Genomic DNA, 19,681 nt, shown 5'->3' on the forward strand with positions numbered 1-19,681 from the left:
TCTTTCTTCAACCCCAAGACTGTACTGGTTAACTGGTCCATTGGTTTAGTTTTCTGTGTTGACAAGGAATGTGTAACTTGTCACTAGTAAAGCCAAAGGGAAGTGCATTTAAGAAACCATCTCTTTTCCAGTCCCTGTCTGCTGGGCTGGTTCACCATTTCTCGTGGGAGCTGCCTGTTTTCAAGGCTCACTTCTGCTCAGCTTCTTCCTTCAGCAGTCCTGAGTTCCCACACAAAATCTTGCATATGCTGGAAGATAGCTGAAATTGTGACTAAATATGAGCAACAGAAAAGAGACCAGACCATGGCAAACTAAACAGAGAAGTGCAGTAAGGCAGGCTCCAAAAAGTTTAAGGGACAACTGATTGAAAGCTGTAATAGTGAGAACTCTTTCAAATACACCAGCAGCTGTAGGGGTGAGAGGTAGGAGAAGTAAGAGGTCAAAAGGGCTCATGAAAAAAAATCTCCTGTAGTAAAACCCACCCAAACATCATGGCTTTTTGTGGTTTGGTTTTTTCAGTGTGGGAAGTTCTTAGCTAGAGCCCTGTTGGGAGGTCCCTGAGGAAAAAAGTCTTTGCAGAGTAGGTACTGCAGACTTTGTCTCCAAAAGATGTGTTAACAAAACAGGTTATAGAAGAAATCAATGAAAAGCATAATAGCAAATGACAGAACAGGAGGGTAATCAGTGAGGTTTTCTGAAACAGCTCAAGCAGATACAGGTATTTGAAGAAGTTCCCAAAATGTACCTCTGCTCCAGCAACAGGACAATGTGAGCAGGAGAGGACAGTGACTAAGAGGAGTTTACAGGCAAGGAGTGACCATGGGTCTTCTCCTCACTGAGGGCTCTGAGAAGGCTTCTCCTCAAACCCATCTCCTCCTTCCACCAAGAGCAATTCTTATTCCCTCCACAGTACATGGGAGCTCTGTGTCCATTTAGAGGACTAATGTGTCAGGGCTCCCCAAAAGTGCTGTCACACCACTGCCCTTTGACTTCTGCTTGTGTCACCTCTTTCTCTTAACATGTTTTCAGGAAATGTTTAAAAAGCCCTTTGCCTGCTTGTTCACAAACTGCCCTCTGCCCTCAATGTAGAGAAGTTTCTGTAGCCAAATGCTCTACACCCCAGCAGTCAGTGGATGGATCTTGACTGGGAAGCCCTTGAAGGGAAGGTTTCAGCACAGCTGTCATCTGGGGAAAGAAATAAATTGGCAATTATCAGTAAGCAAAGAAGTAATGACCAAAACATTGAGGTTAAGCAGAGGAACAAGGAAGCCAGATGGTTGTAGTGAGGTAAAAGCTGCCCCAGCAACCCTGGTGTTGATTGTCCTGCTACCCCACGGCAGCTCTCCCATCAACACAGCATTTTCCCAGCATTTTCTCTTCTCCAGCCTAGCTGGCAAAGTGAAGTGGGCACCTTCCTACTCCCCTCAAAGTTATCTGTGGGTGTATTCTTAAATAGAACAAATCTACCACAAGCCAAAGATTTCTTTGAAAAGCAACAAGTAGGGTTTAACCAAATCCATCACTTCCAGATAGAAAGTCCTGGTAGGTGAGGAACTGTAGGTTACAGGCAGGCTGCACATCCACTTGGGGAAATGGCTCCCAAAAGCAGCTCTGAAGCAGAATTTGGTATTTTAAACTAATTCCCACATTAGTTCTTAACCACATGACCCAGAAGTAACCTCTGTAACCTGTGCTGTAGTCTGTTTCACGACTTCTTTAGCACATCCACGAGTGACATGAAATCATGTTTGCTCTAGCAAACTGCACAGCTTTCTGTGCATTCTGATTAGCTTCAGTAATCAAGGCAAATTCACATTTAAATTTTTGTTCTGAGATTTCCAAGGTTTTCTTTCTATGGTCCCTAGGCTGGAAACCTCCTTTCCTGAGAATGGCTGGGGCTCTGTCTCTCCCGTTTTCAGCCATGAATATTGATTTCCTGGTAACAACAGCCTCTCCTTCCCAGGGACATGGTTACATTTTGTTTGGCTGTAACACTTAGGGTGTGTACTTGAGTTTGTGTTGCCCTCAGCACTTTTTGTAGCACTTTTTGTACAAAGTGTCTCTTGTTGCTCTGCTCCCAAAGAACCTTTACATGGATAACTAGAAAAAGGAGGCTGAAGAGTAACATCTCTGTGGCTGCAGCTGTAGCTAAGGAAGTTGTAGAGCACAATCCTCAGCTTTGGCACCAAGCTGATGATTACATAAAACCACTTTTTTTTCACTATGACAATACACACAAGGGAAAACAAGGGATGTTGAATTTCATGTGACCTGAGCCTCACCTTATAGAATTATAGAATCATAGAATTGGCTGGGTTGGAAGGGACCTCAGAGATCATCGAGTCCAACCCTTGAACCACCGTTGCGATTGCTAGACTATGGCACTGAGTGCCACATCCAGTCTCTTTTTAAATATCTCCAGGGACGGAGAATCCACTACTTCCCTGGGCAGCCCATTCCAATGCCTGATCACTCTCTCCGTAAAGAAATTCTTTCTAATATCTAACCTAAACCTCCCCTGGCACAACTTAAGACCATGCCCTCTTGTCTTGTTGAAAGTCGTCTGGGAAAAGAGCCCAACCCCCCCCTGGCTCCAACCTCCTTTCAGGGAGTTGTAGAGAGTGATGAGCTCTCCCCTGAGCCTCCTCTTCTCCAGGCTGAACACCCCCAGCTCTCTCAGCCTCTCCTCACATGATCTGTGTTCGAGTCCCTTCACCAGCCTGGTTGCCCTCCTTTGGACCTGCTCCAGGACCTTGATATCCCTCCTGAACTGAGGGGCCCAGTTATGACCTTGCTCACAGGCCATGCTCTGCGTGCAAACGTGGCTCTCCCTACATGAGATTTCAGGCAAGGGAGGCTATTGAACAGAATTCTTGAAAGATATTGTAGCAAGGTCTCAGTTAAGAGGATTTCTTCTAAGGCAATGAAGAATAAAATCCAAAATATAGATTCAAGATTGGGGGGAGCCCTAATCCTTCACTCATTTCATATCCTTTCTTGACAACTTAGCCTAATACAAGCCTATCCATAGTATGAGTTACTCAGAAGGAATAAATAGTTTTAAATTATTGTTATCTAAATCCTGCAATAAGTTCTGATAACCCTCATTTTACAGATCATTGCCTGTTCACAGAGCTGTCACAGTTGGAAAAGACTTTGAAGATCACAGAATCCAACCATTAACCCTGAAAAAAAATCACCATAGCTGCAAAGCATGTCCTGAAGTGCCACAACTACGATTTTTCAATACCTCCAGGGATGGTGACTCTACCACCTCCCTGGGCAGCCTGTTCCAGTGTCTGACTGCTCTTTATCAGTAAAGAATTTCTTCCTAATACCGAATCTAAACCTCCCCTGGCACAACTTCAGGCTATTTCCTCTGCTCCTCTCATGATTTGCTTGGGAGAAGCCAACACTCTCCTCACCACAGCCTCCTGTCCAGCAGCTGTAGAGCGGTCAGGTCTCCCCTCATCCTCCTCCAAAAATCTGAGCACTGCGAGTCAGGAATGACCCCCTTTCGGTGATACTCATTCCCAGCCAGTCTCCTTGGACAGGTTCAAGTCACCTACATCCCCTTTTATCAAATTCCATGTGAAATCACCACACCGCCCATCAACACGGTAGCGCACACCACTAAAGCTGTTGGGGAGGTGCCAACACCAGGGAAACCTCCCCAAACCCCCCGAGGACGAATGAAGAGGCGAGTACAGCTGCGACTGAGGAGAAGATATTTTATTTTTCTCACACAAAACCGAAACGAACTCTTAGAACAGGTGTCGGCGGTGCTAGCAGCGGGCAGGGCTCTGCCTGCCTGGGTTCCGCTGCCCGGCTCGCTGAGGCGAAGCTGCGGCAGCGGCCCCGGGCATCGCGCAGAGCACGCCGGGAGCGCCGCTTCCAGCGGGTCCTTCCCCACCGTGGCTGCCCGCTCCCAGCCTGATCCTTTCCGTACCGCCGATTGCTCCCCGCCGCTGGTCCCTTTCCCCTCGCCTCAGAGGAAGGATCGGGGCGGCGTTCAGTGAACCGTAAGCGGGGTTCAGGGTGGCTTTTCCCCCCCGCCGCGCCAGTAGCGCCGTCCCCTCAGGGGCAGGGAGAGCCGTGCGCCGGCATCACGTGACGGGGCCGGGAGGCGGCGGCGGAGGAGGAGGAGAAGGAGGAGGAGGAGGAGGAGGAGGAGGGAGCGGCGGTGACAGCGGCTGAGGGGGCGGCGGATTCCGCCGCCGCCATGGGCAGTGAGTACCGGCAGCGCGGTTCGGCGGGTGGGGGAGCCGGGCCGGGCCAAGCCAAGGCAGGGGACAGCAGCCTTGGAGAGCGGAGTCGCTTGTCTGTGTGTGTGTGTGAGGGGAGGACGTGGCCGCCGCTGAGGTGGCGCCGTGTCTGAGGTGCCCGCCTCAGGGAGGCCGGAGAGGCGGTGGCAGCGCGGGTGCCTCCGGCCGGGCAGGTGTCACGGCTGCAGGGCAGAGGGTGGGAGGAGGCACCCGGTTTTCTGGTGGTTTGTTGGGGGTTTTTTTATCATTGTTCTTCCTCTGGCCTAAGTGTTTTCACAAGGGAGCTGTGCTGCCTTCTATGGAGCGAGATGCACCTGCTGGTGAGCTGCCTGAGAGCTTGGAATGAGTAAAGCTGGAATGTGTCAGCAGCACAGTGTAAAAGCAAACATGGCATTTCGAACAGACCACAATGTTACTTAACTTGGCTTGCATGTTTTATTTTATTTTTTAAGGAGGTACTGATGTTTTTTTCTATGGCTATCCAGATGTGTTGGAGCTGGGAATAAAGTGCAAGTTTTTGTAGGGCAAATTGCCCACCAAGCACATGTGCTCTGGAATTTTTATTTATTTATTTGTTTTCTAGAAGGAGAGCTCAAACTGTTCAGTGTTTCTAGAGAAGAAAATGCGAATAGAGATTTATTGAAAGTTAAAATTGATCAGATTAAGTGTTGCAGTGATTTAAATTAAGATTTCTAAACATATTTTAGATACTGAATTTTTTTTTCTCTGTTAAATACTTCCATAAGACCCAAGATAGTAATCTCTACATGAATACTTTTTGATCTGTGTTCTTTGCTTCTGTGTTTAACTAGCACAGGCTGATACTAGGTCATTTATTTTTAGATGGAATACAATTTAGTTCAGTTCTGGTGATACATGCAGTGCCTCTTTTCATCTGAAATTATTCCAGCTGTGGAAAAAAGAATGGGTCAAATCTGATTAGAATAAGGATTCTGTTAACTTTTTTGCCCTCTTTTTAGCTGTTTTAAGAAGAGGGCATTAGTTTTCAGACAATTAATAAGGGTGCGTTGAAATAATTCACTTACACAGTGTTACTGTGCTTTATTTTCTCCTCAGAAGGTAAAAAAGTTGTATGAAGCTTTATGAATTCATAAAGGTTTGCTAATATCTTTTTCTCTTTTTGTCTGTGTGTTTGTTTTTCTGGAACAGTAAAATTTTTAGAAGTCATTAAGCCATTCTGTGCAGTGTTACCTGAAATCCAGAAACCAGAAAGAAAAGTGAGTGCCACATTATGTTCATACTTCTTTTGGTTCATAGATAAGAGAGTATTGTGATACACAAGTCCATGCTCCAATATGAGTACAGTGGGCCTTAAAGTAGGATGTATTTTTTGGAGTAGGTGGAATCTGTGTTAAGGTAAAAGATGACCACGATGGTGAATTCTTGACAGCCTTCTGTTAAGTTGTTCCACTTTGTAATTATACCATTGCTTTTAAAAGTCTTAGCTCTAGATAAAATTTATTAATTTTAGCTCCACATGATTTGATCTGTTTTAAGATACAAGGAAAGAGTTTTCAAGCATTTTTTTTCTTGAGGATTTGGCTGTTGGCTTTGAGTCCTGGTCACAACACAGGGATTTGAGCTGATGTGTATTACTTTGAAAAGGCTTGTGCTGTAATTCAGGACTTACAAATTCTGTTCTTCCTTTCCCACAAAATATTTTCTGCTCCCATAGCCATGATTTACCTGAATGAGGTGGGAAAGTGATCTGTGATTTAGTTTAGGTAATTGCTTCCTAGTCACCTACTGGATGTGCCATTGTTCTCAAGTCAGTGGACTGAGTTCATTTACAGCTGATCTCTCTTCTCCCCTAGCAACTCCTCCAATTTTTTTGGCACATTTTCTAGTTCAAAATCAGTAAATTTCTGCAGATCAGAAAGAGACCTGCCTGGTCAACAAAACCCACAAATCCTTGGTTTTCACTTCCAAAACTCAAGCAATCACATACCACCTAAGTGACAAAGGTTTAATTAGACTAACAAATTTACCTAATATTCATTGTCATGACTAGCATGAAAATTCCTGAAGAGCTAAATGTTGGTTTTTATATTCTTAGAAGGAAATACATAGCTGGGGACATGAGACCACCCGAGAGAATCCTCTTATGTTGATGAGAGATTGCCGAAGGTTAGGACTGGATGCAGAGAGGTTTGTGCCAGTAACCATAGCTGAGCTGGTGGGATTGAATGGAGGAGTTACAGTAAAAACTGCTGATTACTTCCCTCTGGAATTGGTTTCTTAAAAGATTGGGATTTATCCCCTGGCTTTTTGCTCTATCTGTCTTTCTTTATTGCTTTGCAGCATCTTTCCCTCTTGGGACACATTTCCAAACAAATCATTTAGGTCAAACAAAAGCATCTTTAGAGCAGGAATCTCCAGACCCTGACCCTGGAGACCCTTCAGACACCCCTGATCTAGGTGGAAAGTACCCATCTTTGTTGCTGCAGTGGTGAACCTTAGTGCAGTCTCCTGGTCCTAATTTTGACATATCTGTGATTAGTTGCTTACATCCATCCCTTTTTTGTACAGTGAAGTGGATGGGAAGAGGAAGCTGAGACAGATCTACAGATATTAGTATTTCTGTAAAGCTCATCAACAGTTGTGATTTTTTTTTCCCTTGTTTTTTTTCCCTTTCTGTGTGCCAGGGAGGAAAAGGGACTTGATTTGTCCATGTCCTCCACCAGCAGATGAAGGATTCCCAGAGAGGTGCCAAAAAATCCTCTCCTCTCTATTTGGGTCACTTTGTCTCTATTACTATCTGGGTCACTGTCTAGGCAATGACTGCCAGTTGCCAGCTTTGTACAAATTTGAAGTGGAAATATCATTTGGAACATCTTTGCTAGACTGAAGAGCCCTTTGACCATTTTATGTTCCTTGCTTGTGGGTAGTTTATCAGGTGACCTAGGTCATCCTGTGTAACTCTATTCATTGTTATATATTGTTTTCTTGGGGGCTCTCACTGGCAGACATCATTTGTAAGAGTTTTAGTGGATTGGTTAAGGCCAGGACAAGAAATGAATTAAAAATAGAGAAATTAATCTGTTTTCTCTAAATGTGTATTGATTGTTAAGGGAAGATGAAGTTTTGATTCAGTTGGGCTCCCACTGAATCATTTTGCTGCTATTGGTAATGAGGGAATTGGACTTTTTCTGTCACTAGGGAATGTTGCTTTTGTGTTTTGGCCAACTCGATTAACAAGCAATTGCTACTTTTGTAGTTGGTAGCATTGGTTTATAGTTCCCTCCTATGCACAGATTTTTGTAAGCAGAACACACTGTTCAGAACACCAAGAAGATGTTGCTTAAGTCCTGTCATTTTCACAAAATTTAAGAAAAATGTCAAAGGAATAAAATGTCCAATTGAATCTGATTAGATGATTAAATGTGCTGTCCCTGTACTTGTTACCATTTGTGGCTGGAATGTTTTGTTGCCAAGCTGTATTTTGTTGTTCCTGGCATATGGATTTAGATGCTTCCTTTTATTTTTTTTACTTAGTCTTTTTGAATCATAGAGACTGTTTTCCTTGCAAATAACTGTGATTTGAGTGATGCAGAATTTCTTAATTGTCATACTCATTGCAGCTACAGAGAGAGCAGAGCAGTTGCAGGGCCTGAGTGGTGCCTCAGAAGCTAAGGCATCATTAGATGGCAGAGAGAATCTGATGAAGCATTTTTCTTTTAGAAGTCAGTCCTTAAAATCTGAATTGTGGAATTCAAACAGCACTTGGTAAAGTGGGTCAGCACTGCCTAAAGTCTATCAAACTGTTTGGATTTATTTGCTGCTGTATCTATTTATCTTAACTTTCTACTGTAAATATTTTTAGCATCTGGCCTCTTTTGAAAGAATCAGTAAAAAAAGTACTGGGATTATTTTCCTTTTAAGTAAGCGCATGATTTAATTTACAAAGATACAGACAGAAACAGCTTTTCATTCCTTGAGAAGCTGTGCTGCTGCATTGCTTTGTAGTTTCCCATTTGTGGGTGTTCAGTACCTATAAACACAGGCACTAATAATTTTTCTTATTACTTCTCCACAGGCAGATTGAGTGGTTGGAGGCAGGAAGCTAGTATTTCTGCTCTATCTTGCATGTTAGTTCATGTGTGTTTTAGTAGCTGCTGTGAACACATTTATCCTAAAGTTTGCAGTCCGTGGAGGAAAGGTGGGAACTTGAACATAAAACTGTGTCATAGCTCTCTCTGATCTCATCAAGTGGATTTCTTTCTGTCTCATGCATCCTCTGGTTCAAACTTAAACCTTGTGGTTCTTCTCTTCTTGCACCTGGCACTAGTTACATTTCCTCCAACGTTGTGACTCTCAGATTCTCTTCAGTCTATTCATGACTAATGATTGTTGATGTGACTTTGTTTTTAAAGTAATGTATAAACTACATTGATGAAAACATATTGGAGGGGGGAAAAAAGTGTCTTTGAAATAACTTAATTCTAAATATTTTCACTTGCTTTGCAAAACCCATGGTCATTCTGGTTTTTATTACTTGTCTTCACAGCACTTAAATCTCTTCAAAAACTTTATAGTGCTTCAGTTTAAAAAACTTCCAGCCTTACAAAACAGTACCTCCCATCTGCTGAAGCCTAGAGCACTAATCACTGAAGATAAGGTGTTGGCTTTTTGACACCTCCAGGGATGGTGTTTCAGCCACCTCCCTGGGCAGCCTGTTCTAGTGTTTAGTAACCCTTTCACTGAAAGTTTCTTCTAGCCCTCCCATGGCACAACTTGAGGCCTTTTCCTCTTGTTCTGTTGCTTGTTATAATGGAGAAGAGACCAACCCCCACCTTGCTCCAGCCTGCTTTCAGGTAGTTGTAGAGAGCAATAAGGTCTTCCCTCAGCCTTCTTTTCTCCAGACCAAATAACCCCAGTTCCCTTGGTCACTCCTTGTAAGACTTGTGCTCCAGACCCCTCACCAGCTTCTTTGCCCTTTTCTGGACATTATATTCTATATTAGAATACAGTATATAAAATATATTCAACATCAGCTATGCTGTTTGCAGAGCCTGTGTAAGCTTTGATTAAACAGAAGCCTATGACTGTCTCTATAAAATCTGAAATCATACTAAAAATAAATTCTAATAGAACCTAATGCCTTCCCAATTAAATATCTTTGGATTTAATTCTGAAGGATATAACATGTAGTACTAATGTGAGAGTACAGTGGCAAATTCTATATACAATGAATGCATTAATCTCTACAATCTGTTCTGTAGATCCAGTTCAGAGAGAAGGTACTATGGACAGCTATCACACTCTTCATTTTCTTAGTATGCTGCCAGGTAGGTATTGATGTTTTCTGTGTTTCAGTAAATGTGTGTTGTGAACCTATAAAAGAGAATGAAAAAACTATGTAAGTCCTTGTTTCATGTTGCCTTACCAGTTTCAGTTATGTATTTCTGTGGTTAAGTATTTGAAGTTCAATTAAAGAAAACTAATTTTCTGAATTAACCTTTATTTTTTATTGTATATGCTTTCAGAAACTAATGCTTTCTACTTAGTCTAAAATATGTGATGTTTTTTCATGTTATTTAACATGTCCTGTCAAGTGATGATACTGGCTGCAGGGTAGATGGTCAAACAAATTATTCATTATGTACTCTATAAGCACACTGAGCAATATTACACATTCTTTCTGTTCAGAGCTAAATTTAATTTTTTAGCAGTAACAAGTTTGAAGGGGTGATAAAGGGACTGTTCTTACCAGGTTCCTCTTGAGCAAGCTGATGGGTTGAAAAGATGGCAGAAAAATATTTTTTTCTGAGGTACTGAAGTTAACATTTAGAGCTTGATTTTTTGTGAAATACTGGCAGAGATGTGAGATAAACCCCCTCTAAAACACAGGTCTTTGTAAACATTTACATGATCTTTATTACTCAAAGTTGCAGGAGTTCCTGGAACCTGTACCTGGCTTGTAAACAGATACTGGTTTGGGGTTTTTTGGTGTTTTTTGTTTGTTTGTTTATTTGGTTTTTTTGCTTTTTAAAGTAATACTCAGTTATTGCAGAAAATAAGAATCTATTTATTACTCCATATATATTTTTTTAGATATCATAAACCTCTTAGAAGATTAAAATGAACTATAAAACTTCAGAGTCAGGCTTTGTAGATTATATTTATTATCTTTCCCATTCCAGACTCGGGAGCAGGAGTATTACAGTTTTTGTTTACAGCTCTGAAGCAATGTTGAAATGTTAAAACCCAACTCTTATACCTACTTGTAGAGGCAGAGGCACATGTAATTTATCTGAGTTTCCTGGCTGCTAGGTGGATGGATAATTAAGATTTTGAATCTATACAAAAGATTATAATAGTTTGAGCAAGGAAAGCAGGTGATGCAGACTCAACTTCACAGGACTAAGATTGCCTGGATTCTTCATCTTCTGTGCTTAAGAAGAGTTTTAAAGACCTCAAAATCCCTCAGTATTGATACATGGAATACTGGAGGGTTTGTGTAAACCTGGCTGACTTTGACATGTCCATAGTTAATACTTTAAAACAGATTTACAGCTGTAAAATTTGAATATTTAATGTTGCTGGAGGAATATTGTAGTTTTTGCTGTATTGTTAATTTGTACTGAAAATAAATTATGTTTAGAACTGTTAAAAAACCCCACAAACATGCTATATTCTCCTCTCAAAGATGTTATGCTACACCTTTATCTTTTTTTTTTTTAGCTCAAAATTGCTGCAAAAATTTTCATGAGATCAGTAATGGAACATCATTAATATTTTTCTCCATTCTGTTAATGATTTTTGGTGGCTAACCTGTATATTTTACGCTTTCTCTATTCTTTTGGGATTGTGCTGCAGAACCACATATGTCAGGCATTTTTACAACTTCAGTAATCTGGTTTATGCACACTCCCTTTCTAGTTTTTACTGCTTTTTTCCTCTAGAAGTGACTTAGTTAACTTAGTTTAGTCCTCTGAGTCATACCCCAGTTGGAGGATTAAAATAGATGCTGTCAGTATCTCTGTTATTTTGTGCTCTGGTTAAGTTAAAAAGAAAAAATAAGAGTTGGAATAAATGATATTAAACAGTGCAGCAGCTGAATCATTACATGTTAAGGTTTTTTGATTAATGCAAGGTTTCTTTATGTCTGCTCTGGCAGATCCCTCTGTTTGGAATCATGTCATCAGATTCTGCAGATCCCTTCTACTGGATGCGAGTCATTCTTGCGTCAAACAGAGGTCAGTGGTTCTTCCTCTCTCTGTTTTAAGTTGGTATTAACACACCAGGAGGAAGAAAAGTTGGCTGTTATGTTTCAGACAGCCCAGATGTCATGCTGAAACATGATCAGAAGCAAAGGCAGAAGAATGGAGTCCTCCCAGGACACTGGCCAGGGAAGAAGGGAGCCTGAGCAGTGTGATCCCTCAGCTTTATACTGAGTGTGATGTGTATGGGATGGAACATTTTGGTTAATTTTGGGTCATTTGTCCAGTCTGCACACTTTGGTTAATTTTGGATCACTTCTCCAGTCTGCTCCTCTCCACAGAAGGGTCACAGGTGTGGCCCTTTTTCTGCCCTTTTATTTCTGGTGCATAAGAAGTTGAGCAGAACCAAGCAGTGACCTTGGTTTCTATGGGAATAGAGTCTTTCTGCAAACCACCCATACTGGTACCTCTGCATTAACTATAAACAGGGAGTGTAGTCAGCACTGGAAGCTGACACAGTCAGAAAAACATGCTCTTGATTTTAGAAAGTGCAGTAACTTGGAAGAAAGAAAAGTAAAATTACTAAAGTTACTAAAAAAGTGAAGTTACTAAAAAGAAAATGGGTTCTGTCATAGGCTCAAACCATGACAGAGGTAAAGGCATGCTCATTTTCTAGCTTTTGGAGAAGCAGAGATTTCCATGAGAGATGACACTAGATTAGATAAATCTAATATTTATCATGGTTCTGAACAGTGTATAGGTCTGGGCTGCAAGGATGAAAGAACTAAATAATAATGGTTTTAAGACTTTCACATCTTTTGTTTTGGTAGCAGGCAAAACACTTAACTAAAGTGAAAAAAACAATTATGCAAAAGTGCTTAAAATTTTTAAAAAATAGAACTTTAATGAGGTCTCTGGTAGTTAGGCAAAAATGAAAAGAAGACTCAAGACAATAGGTGAGGTGCTCAAAACCCATTTATTAAATTCAGATCTCATATTAAAGGCTCAGTCAGGAAATGAAGCTATTGTGAGATGAGAGAAGACCTCATGGCTTAAGAACTGGTTGCAAAGATCAGAAGAAATGTCTTCACAGAGCTGCAAGGTGCTACACAGAGCTGCAAGGATATTGCATGCAGTTCTAATCTGCCACACAGGATATTATGGAAATAAAAGCACTCAGGAAGAGGTACCAGAGAAAATCTAAGGGAGATGCTCATCTACAGAAAAGGTCACCAGAGAATGTTTCTGTAGTGAGATGGGAGAGTCTGTGGTACATGCAAGAGGTGGGCTGTTTTCCTGAGTTTAATTGCTGTGTGTACATTCAGTTTTGCTCCCATACCACATCATAATACAACTGAAGAAGGTGTGAGAACAAAACCTTGCTGAGAATATTTCCAAATTTGGGTCTCAGGTGGTAGTTCTGGTGTTTCAGGATGCAAGGCAAGTGAGTGATGGCTCAGTTCAGGGATGGGAGGGAACACCAGGCAGGTTTTTTGGAATATACACCTCTGTGCTGCAGCAGTGGTGGTTTATGAAGTTTTGTCACCCTGTTGGAGCTGTACACAGTTGGAATCTGATGGTGACATTGCAGCAGTAGGTGAGTGGCAGAGTAGAGCATCTTGATGATGTTTGTTAAGAGCTGGTTAAGTATTAAGCTTCTGTGCTCTTAACTAGAGTTGGTGATTCTGAGAGTAGCGTTATCACCCCCTGTGGTCTGCTGCAGCTGTCTGTCCATCCTCAAAATGAAACTTTTGGGAAATGTGTGAGTTGAGGCACTGACAGAATAAACAACCAAGGCCAAGATGCTTTCCATTAAAAGGAGCCTGGATGTGATAAGCCAGACAGGTGAGCTCCAGAGTGCATTGACTTTAGTGTTAGCAGGGCTTCACAAAAGTATTCAGAGGAAAAGCCACACAGGGTTCTTGTGCTGCCTTCAAAATTACAGAGTTTAACACAGCAGCTTCCTTTTCTGGGGAGAGAACAGTACTTGTTTTGATCATATCTGGACTGCAATACATGTTTGAAGTGTTATTAAAAATGTTCCTTCTGGGTCAGAAACTTTACAACAGACCTGAGGTCCTCAGAGTGTAATTCTGTCAGAGAAGTGTTTGAACAGCACTTGTGTTTTCTTCCTGATCAGGTACTTTGATGGAATTGGGTATCTCACCCATTGTGACATCTGGTTTGATCATGCAGCTGCTGGCTGGAGCAAAGATCATTGAGGTTGGTGACACTCCAAAAGACAGAGCCTTGTTCAATGGAGCTCAGAAATGTAAGCACCATTCCAATTAAAATTAATAAGTGTGGTTTTATTCCGGGCAAGGCAACCTGCCTAAGTGATGCTAGATGTGAGATTTCTTGGGTAGGTGACTTCAACAGATTTTTTTTTTTAAAGGATTTGCTTTCTCTCTTGTTTTAGTATTTGGGATGATCATTACCATTGGGCAAGCCATTGTGTATGTTATGACTGGAATGTATGGAGATCCTGCTGAAATGGGTGCTGGAATTTGTCTTCTTATTATAATTCAGGTTTGTAACCAGCTATTTTATGTGCAACTGAGAGTGGTTAGATACAGTGTAGATTAAAGGAAGAATCTTCCCATGTCTGGCTGCCATTTGTGTTTAATGCTGTAAAGCATGGTCTTTTATATCTGTGTATTCATGAAAAATTCTAAATATTCCACAAAGGAAAAGAAAGTTGGGATAGTTGATATCACAGATGTTTCAGATAGGAGTGGCTGTTTGATTCAAAATGCAGGAATTAGTAAACTTGAAAGCAGTAGCTGCTGTTCAGTACCATAGAGTGCTTATCACTAAACTGCGCATTGAGACATCATCCTTTAGAGCAAAAGCAGTAAATGCACAAACTTTAACACCTTTTTGAAACAAGTGCTTGGTGAGAAACCTGTTTGCTAGTGTCAGTGTTGGAAAGTTGCAGAGATCATTGCTGGGTGAGATGCATGGACATTTGTACAGGAGAGGGCAAATAACAGTGCATGAATGGTATTTAAATGAAAAACTTAGTGACCACTCTCCAACAGGGTGCAAATACTGATGCAGGGAATTCCTAACTTGATTTATTCTTGTCTCTGCTCACTTTTGTTTCTTTTCCCACAGCTGTTTGTTGCTGGTTTGATTGTGTTGCTGTTAGATGAGCTGCTCCAGAAGGGTTATGGCTTGGGGTCTGGTATTTCCCTGTTCATTGCTACCAACATCTGTGAAACCATTGTCTGGAAGGCTTTTAGTCCCACTACCATCAACACTGGCAGAGGTATGTGTGTGATTACAACCTGTTTCAGTGGGTGTATACTATACAGGAACTATAAAGTGTGTTTCAGATGGGTATTACATAGAACATTTTGATGTGTAATGGTTAGTTTCTGAAGTCAATTGTCATGTCTGATTTATGTAAAGATTAATAAGCTACAAGTTTGCCTTTGCTGATTTGCAGTAGTTAAAATGGGAGTTGGAAGCTCCTTGACTGAAGATATTTGCATTTTCCAACTGAATTAGTTTTGGCTTAACATTGTTTAGTCCATAGAAATAGAGAAGATAAGAAATTCCATATGTTCAGAGTGGCTATAGGATACTTTTATAGTTGGTGCTTCCAAATCACTTCAGGCTAGTTTGATTCTTTAGAGACTACCACCTCTTTATTCCTCAGACAATATTTGACAACATCTTGTCCTGAGACCCTAGAAATATCAAGTTAAAATACAGCCTGTTTGCATCAAGAACTTCACTGGTTTAATGTATTTGAAATCTGAGCTATATTTTTATTGCTTTCATTTTCTCCTGATTTTCAGTCATTCTATTGCATTTTATTACTGCTTTTCTAAAGCTGTTTTTCTCCTTGTTTATTTTTTTAGTTCCCTTTTGGTTGGGTTTTTTTTTTTCCTTAACCAGGAGTAATGTTTTCCATTGATTACATTCTGTAAGCTAAAGCAGAATCCTGAATTGTGATAGATTTGTTGTAGCAGGATTTGTATCCTATTGTATCTGATTTTATGTATGTGTACTTCTGAAAATTTCCAAAAGAAAGATTCTGTTTTTTGAAATTGTTTAAATTGACAGATTAAAATTTCTTTTGCCTTTATTGCTTTGTGCAGGAACAGAGTTTGAGGGTGCTGTGATTGCATTATTTCATCTCCTGGCCACACGAACTGACAAAGTCCGGGCTCTGCGAGAGGCTTTTTACCGACAGAATTTGCCCAATCTCATGAATCTGATTGCTACAGTCTTTGTGTTTGCTGTAGTCATATATTTTCAGGTAGAGTGAGAAGCTCCTCATGTAGGTCTGACACTGCTTAGGGAGGAGTCACTTGGAAAAATGCAGAACTGGAGTCACTCGAGTGTCTCAGTTCCTTTCTCAAGCTCTCGTTGTTTCAGTGTTGTTACTTCAGTAACATGACCCTGTGACAGTACAGCTGTTACCTTTTAGAGCAGAAGTTCTGGTACTCAGACAGTGATCTACTCAAACCTTCAATTGAATGCCAGATGCACTATGGGAGTATTTTTAATAGAAATGCATACTGGAACTGCAGTGGTTATAATAATATATTTGATATTTATAGTTTGATTCAAAGAATATGGTAGGGCAGAGCCTACCTTCTTCGGGGTGTGCATGATACAGATTTGTTCTAGAAAAAAGCTGTGTAATTAATGCATAATTTAGTGTGTTTTCCTTAATTTCCTTTAAATACTTAACTACTACTTCTTTTGAAATAGAACTGTATACTGAAAAGAATACTAAAGGAGATCCATGTGGTGGTGTTTTTTTTCTAGTCTTTTTTGTGTTTATGGCTAAAATGTGATTTTTTTTTTTTTAACTGTTGTGTCAGAGTTCTGGCAAAAAAATGAATTATCTGATTTTTAAATCCATGTGGCTTTTCTTGGGTCTGCTCAGATGGCAGCCTGCCCCAGGAAACAGAAGGCTGGGCTTGCCACACAAAATTCTGCTCTTATGTTTAAAAGCCAGTAAAGACTTTTATCAGACCCTATTCTCTAAAGTGTATTTCAGGGGAATAACACTTAGCAGATGAGAAGTAATGTTTTATGTAAAAAACATGTAGTACAACCAAGCAGGAACACCTTCAAAACCTTAAAATTTGTAATCCAGGCTGTAGCAGAAAGCCTTTGGGTTTTACTCATAGGATCATAGAATTGGCTGGGTTGGAAGGGACCTCAGAGATCATCAAGTCCAACCCTTGATCCACTACTGCTGCAGTTCCCAGCCCATGGCACTGAGTGCCACATCCAGGCTCTTTTTAAATATCTCCAGACACGGAGAATCCACTACTTCCCTGGGCAGCCCATTCCAATGCCTGATCACCCTCTCCATAAAGAAATTCTTTCTAATATCCAACCTAAACCTCCCCTGGCACAACTTAAGACCCTGCCCTCTTGTCTTGTTGAGAGTTGCCTGGGAAAAGAGACCAACCCCCCCCCCTGGCTCCAACCTCCTTTCAGGGAGTTGTAGAGAGTGATGAGGTCTCCCCTGAGCCTCCTCTTCTCCAGGCTGAACACCCCCAGCTCCCTCAGCCTCTCCTCATAGTGCTCAGCCCTTGCCCTCCTTGTTTGATGTAGTCAGAACTGAGGTCAGGAATAGCTTTTAGGCATCCTAGGAATTCCTGCTGTCTCAGAAATTAACTGGGTGCATTTGTGTTCTTTCCTGTAGGGATTTCGTGTTGATTTACCTATCAAGTCTGCACGCTATCGAGGGCAGTACAGCAGCTACCCCATCAAGCTCTTCTACACCTCCAACATTCCCATCATCCTGCAGTCTGCCTTGGTCTCAAACCTCTATGTCATTTCCCAGATGTTGTCTGTTCGCTTCAGTGGCAACTTCTTGGTCAACTTATTAGGACAGTGGGCAGTAAGTATTTTATCACTTTTTTTTTTTTTAACTGCATAACATTATTTTTGTATGTTAGTTCATTGTGAAGCTTTGGGATTTAACCAAAGCAGAAAACTCAGATACTTACTTTTTAACATTTGTGCTAAAAGCTGTTTTAAACAATGAAGGGGGATTCCTCAGTAGCTGCAGGAATGGGAATGGGAGAGATCTGTGAGAAATAGCTAATCACCTTTTTCTTCCCCTCTCATAGGATGTCAGTGGTGGTGGACCTGCCCGTTCTTACCCTGTTGGTGGCCTCTGCTACTACTTGTCCCCTCCAGAATCCATGGGTGCAATATTTGAGGATCCTGTCCATGTAATAGTTTATATAATATTTATGTTGGGATCCTGTGCATTCTTCTCAAAGACCTGGATTGAAGTGTCTGGCTCATCAGCAAAAGATGTAGGTGTTCTGACAAACCTGCCTAAATGTTTCCAAACCCTGCTTGTAATTTAGAACAGTTCCTAACTGATCAGTTATTACTCTGACTAAACATCAGGTGACTGTGAAACATCGCAGCAGTTTCATAAAATGATGTTTTTTGCAGGTTGCCAAGCAACTCAAAGAACAGCAAATGGTGATGAGGGGCCACAGGGATACTTCAATGGTTCATGAGCTTAACAGGTAAAGCCTGCAGATCTGTACTGAGAGGTAGAGTTATCCTTAGGTATTTAAGTCAAAGCAGTTATTTGTCCTGGGGAGGTTGCACAGCACATGAATACATAAAACTGTTGCACTCTGAATTTAAGAACTTTGCCAGTGTGTGGTTATTCACACAGCCTTCCTCTCAGTGAATATTTATTTCAGTTTCTACTTTGTGATAACATGGAAGGTAGCAAGAGGCAGAGCTGCATTTGCAGTGTTGAATTTGTAGCTCAGTATTGTAGGTGATTGTTTTAGTAGCAGATGTATTAGAATTCTTGGTTGAAACCCCACCACTATTGTCCCCCAATATTACTTTTCTTTTCTTTTTTTGGCACAGGTATATCCCCACAGCAGCTGCGTTTGGTGGCTTGTGCATTGGTGCCCTTTCAGTCCTGGCTGACTTCCTAGGAGCCATTGGGTCCGGCACTGGCATTCTGCTTGCAGTCACTATTATTTATCAGTATTTTGAAATATTTGTAAAAGAACAGGCTGAAGTAGGAGGAGTAGGTGCATTATTTTTCTAGGTGTCCAAACATTTCATGGTTTGCTGTGGAAGGGAAAGCATTTTGACAACACGCATCATTTAGTCCAATAATGCTCTTTTCTTTTGACTTGTTTTCAAGTGCTAAGTGTCCCATGACTGTAATGGGCATTGAGCAATGCCTGTGTGCAGCATTAGTACCAGCTGCCTTAAGAATAAAGTTTACATTATCTCGTTTAAGTACTATCTAGTGTTGCCTGTAATGCTGGAAACCAACTCATCGACCTTGCTGTTCAAGCACTGCAGTGAGATGGATACATGTATCAGTTTGATAACGGTAAACATTTTTGCACACAGCATTAAAATGTTAAATTTATTTCCCCATCCCTGATAGGAACGATAAAAAACCCAGATTGCCACGTGCCAGTATTCTTGACAAAATTGATTTGTAGCCTGCATTTTGCATTCATTTTTTTTATACTTTTTTAACTTGCATTTCCCCATCATTGGACTCAGCACTCCTTATTCCTTTCTGGAGTTTCCACCCAGGCACCTTTCTCTTAGCTCTAAGGGTGGGCAAGCAAATATTTTACCGGAGACTGATACTCATCTCATCTGTGAGCTGATTCTGGGGTGGATTTGCTGCACCACAGGGCCTGGGGCACTTGGGTTTCTTGCACTGGACCCACTGTGGGACAGTGTGGTAGCTGCTGTCGTGCCAGCAAGTCAGCCCAGTAGTTCTGTTTAAACATGTACTTGTGAAAACTGTGCCACTGAGATGTCATGTCCACTTTGCTTTTGTGAGTCTGAAGAACCAAGGCCTGGTTCCTAAAGCAGTGTTCCTGGAAGGGAAATGGGGGGGGGGAAGAGGAGTTCCTGCTGAAAATTTATTTATCTTGTCGCACTTTACAGCGGCAATGTAACTGTAAACATTAGACAATAAACTTATTTAATTAAGCTCTCTCCTGGGTCTTTATCTGTGCAAGATGTAATTCAGATGCAGTTTTTGATGATTTCTAACGTGTGTTGTTAGTGAAGTAGTTTGGGAAGGATCCTTTCTTACCTTCTCTTTCTAGAATATAATTCTGACCAGGTTTTAGCAGCCTTAATTAAAAAACAGACCTCAAGATCTCTACCCTTAAAATCATGGAGCTTTTCTGTTCAGCTGCAATCAGTGACTTTTTTCCCTTTGATTTCACAGTTTGATCT

The 19,681-nt window shown here is 41.2% G+C and overlaps 1 protein-coding gene across 4 annotated transcripts; it reads left to right on the forward strand.

The window, feature by feature from the left end:
• The first annotated feature begins 4,132 nt into the window (after positions 1-4,132).
• Positions 4,133-18,711, forward strand: SEC61A2 (SEC61 translocon alpha 2 subunit). Of its 4 annotated transcripts, none has more exons than XM_030460068.1 (12): positions 4,133-4,229; positions 5,436-5,503; positions 9,509-9,574; positions 11,407-11,485; positions 13,590-13,721; positions 13,869-13,978; positions 14,567-14,720; positions 15,559-15,719; positions 17,127-17,324; positions 17,557-17,748; positions 17,894-17,970; positions 18,329-18,711. In XM_030460068.1, the coding sequence occupies exons 1-12, from the start codon at positions 4,223-4,225 to the stop codon at positions 18,513-18,515; spliced, it is 1,431 nt and encodes a 476-aa protein (XP_030315928.1). In that variant the 5' UTR covers positions 4,133-4,222; the 3' UTR covers positions 18,516-18,711. The 4 variants fall into 4 exon arrangements, with proteins under 4 accessions (XP_030315928.1, XP_030315942.1, XP_030315952.1 ...); XM_030460082.1 differs by lacking the exon at positions 4,133-4,229 and adding an exon at positions 6,343-6,434; XM_030460092.1 differs by lacking the exon at positions 4,133-4,229 and adding an exon at positions 6,343-6,413.
• The last annotated feature ends 970 nt before the right edge of the window (positions 18,712-19,681 follow it).

The sequence above is a fragment of the Calypte anna genome, chromosome 1, assembly GCF_003957555.1.
Source record: "Calypte anna isolate BGI_N300 chromosome 1, bCalAnn1_v1.p, whole genome shotgun sequence".
In the NCBI taxonomy this organism is placed as follows: Eukaryota; Metazoa; Chordata; class Aves; order Apodiformes; family Trochilidae; genus Calypte; species Calypte anna.

Bases quoted from the DNA above. Each gene is read 5' to 3' on its own strand.
- SEC61A2 (XM_030460068.1), top strand. The intron at 11,486-13,589 runs GTCAGTGGTTCT...CTTCCTGATCAG, and splicing joins CATTCTTGCGTCAAACAGAG to GTACTTTGATGGAATTGGGT. The intron at 15,720-17,126 runs GTAGAGTGAGAA...TCTTTCCTGTAG, and splicing joins CTGTAGTCATATATTTTCAG to GGATTTCGTGTTGATTTACC.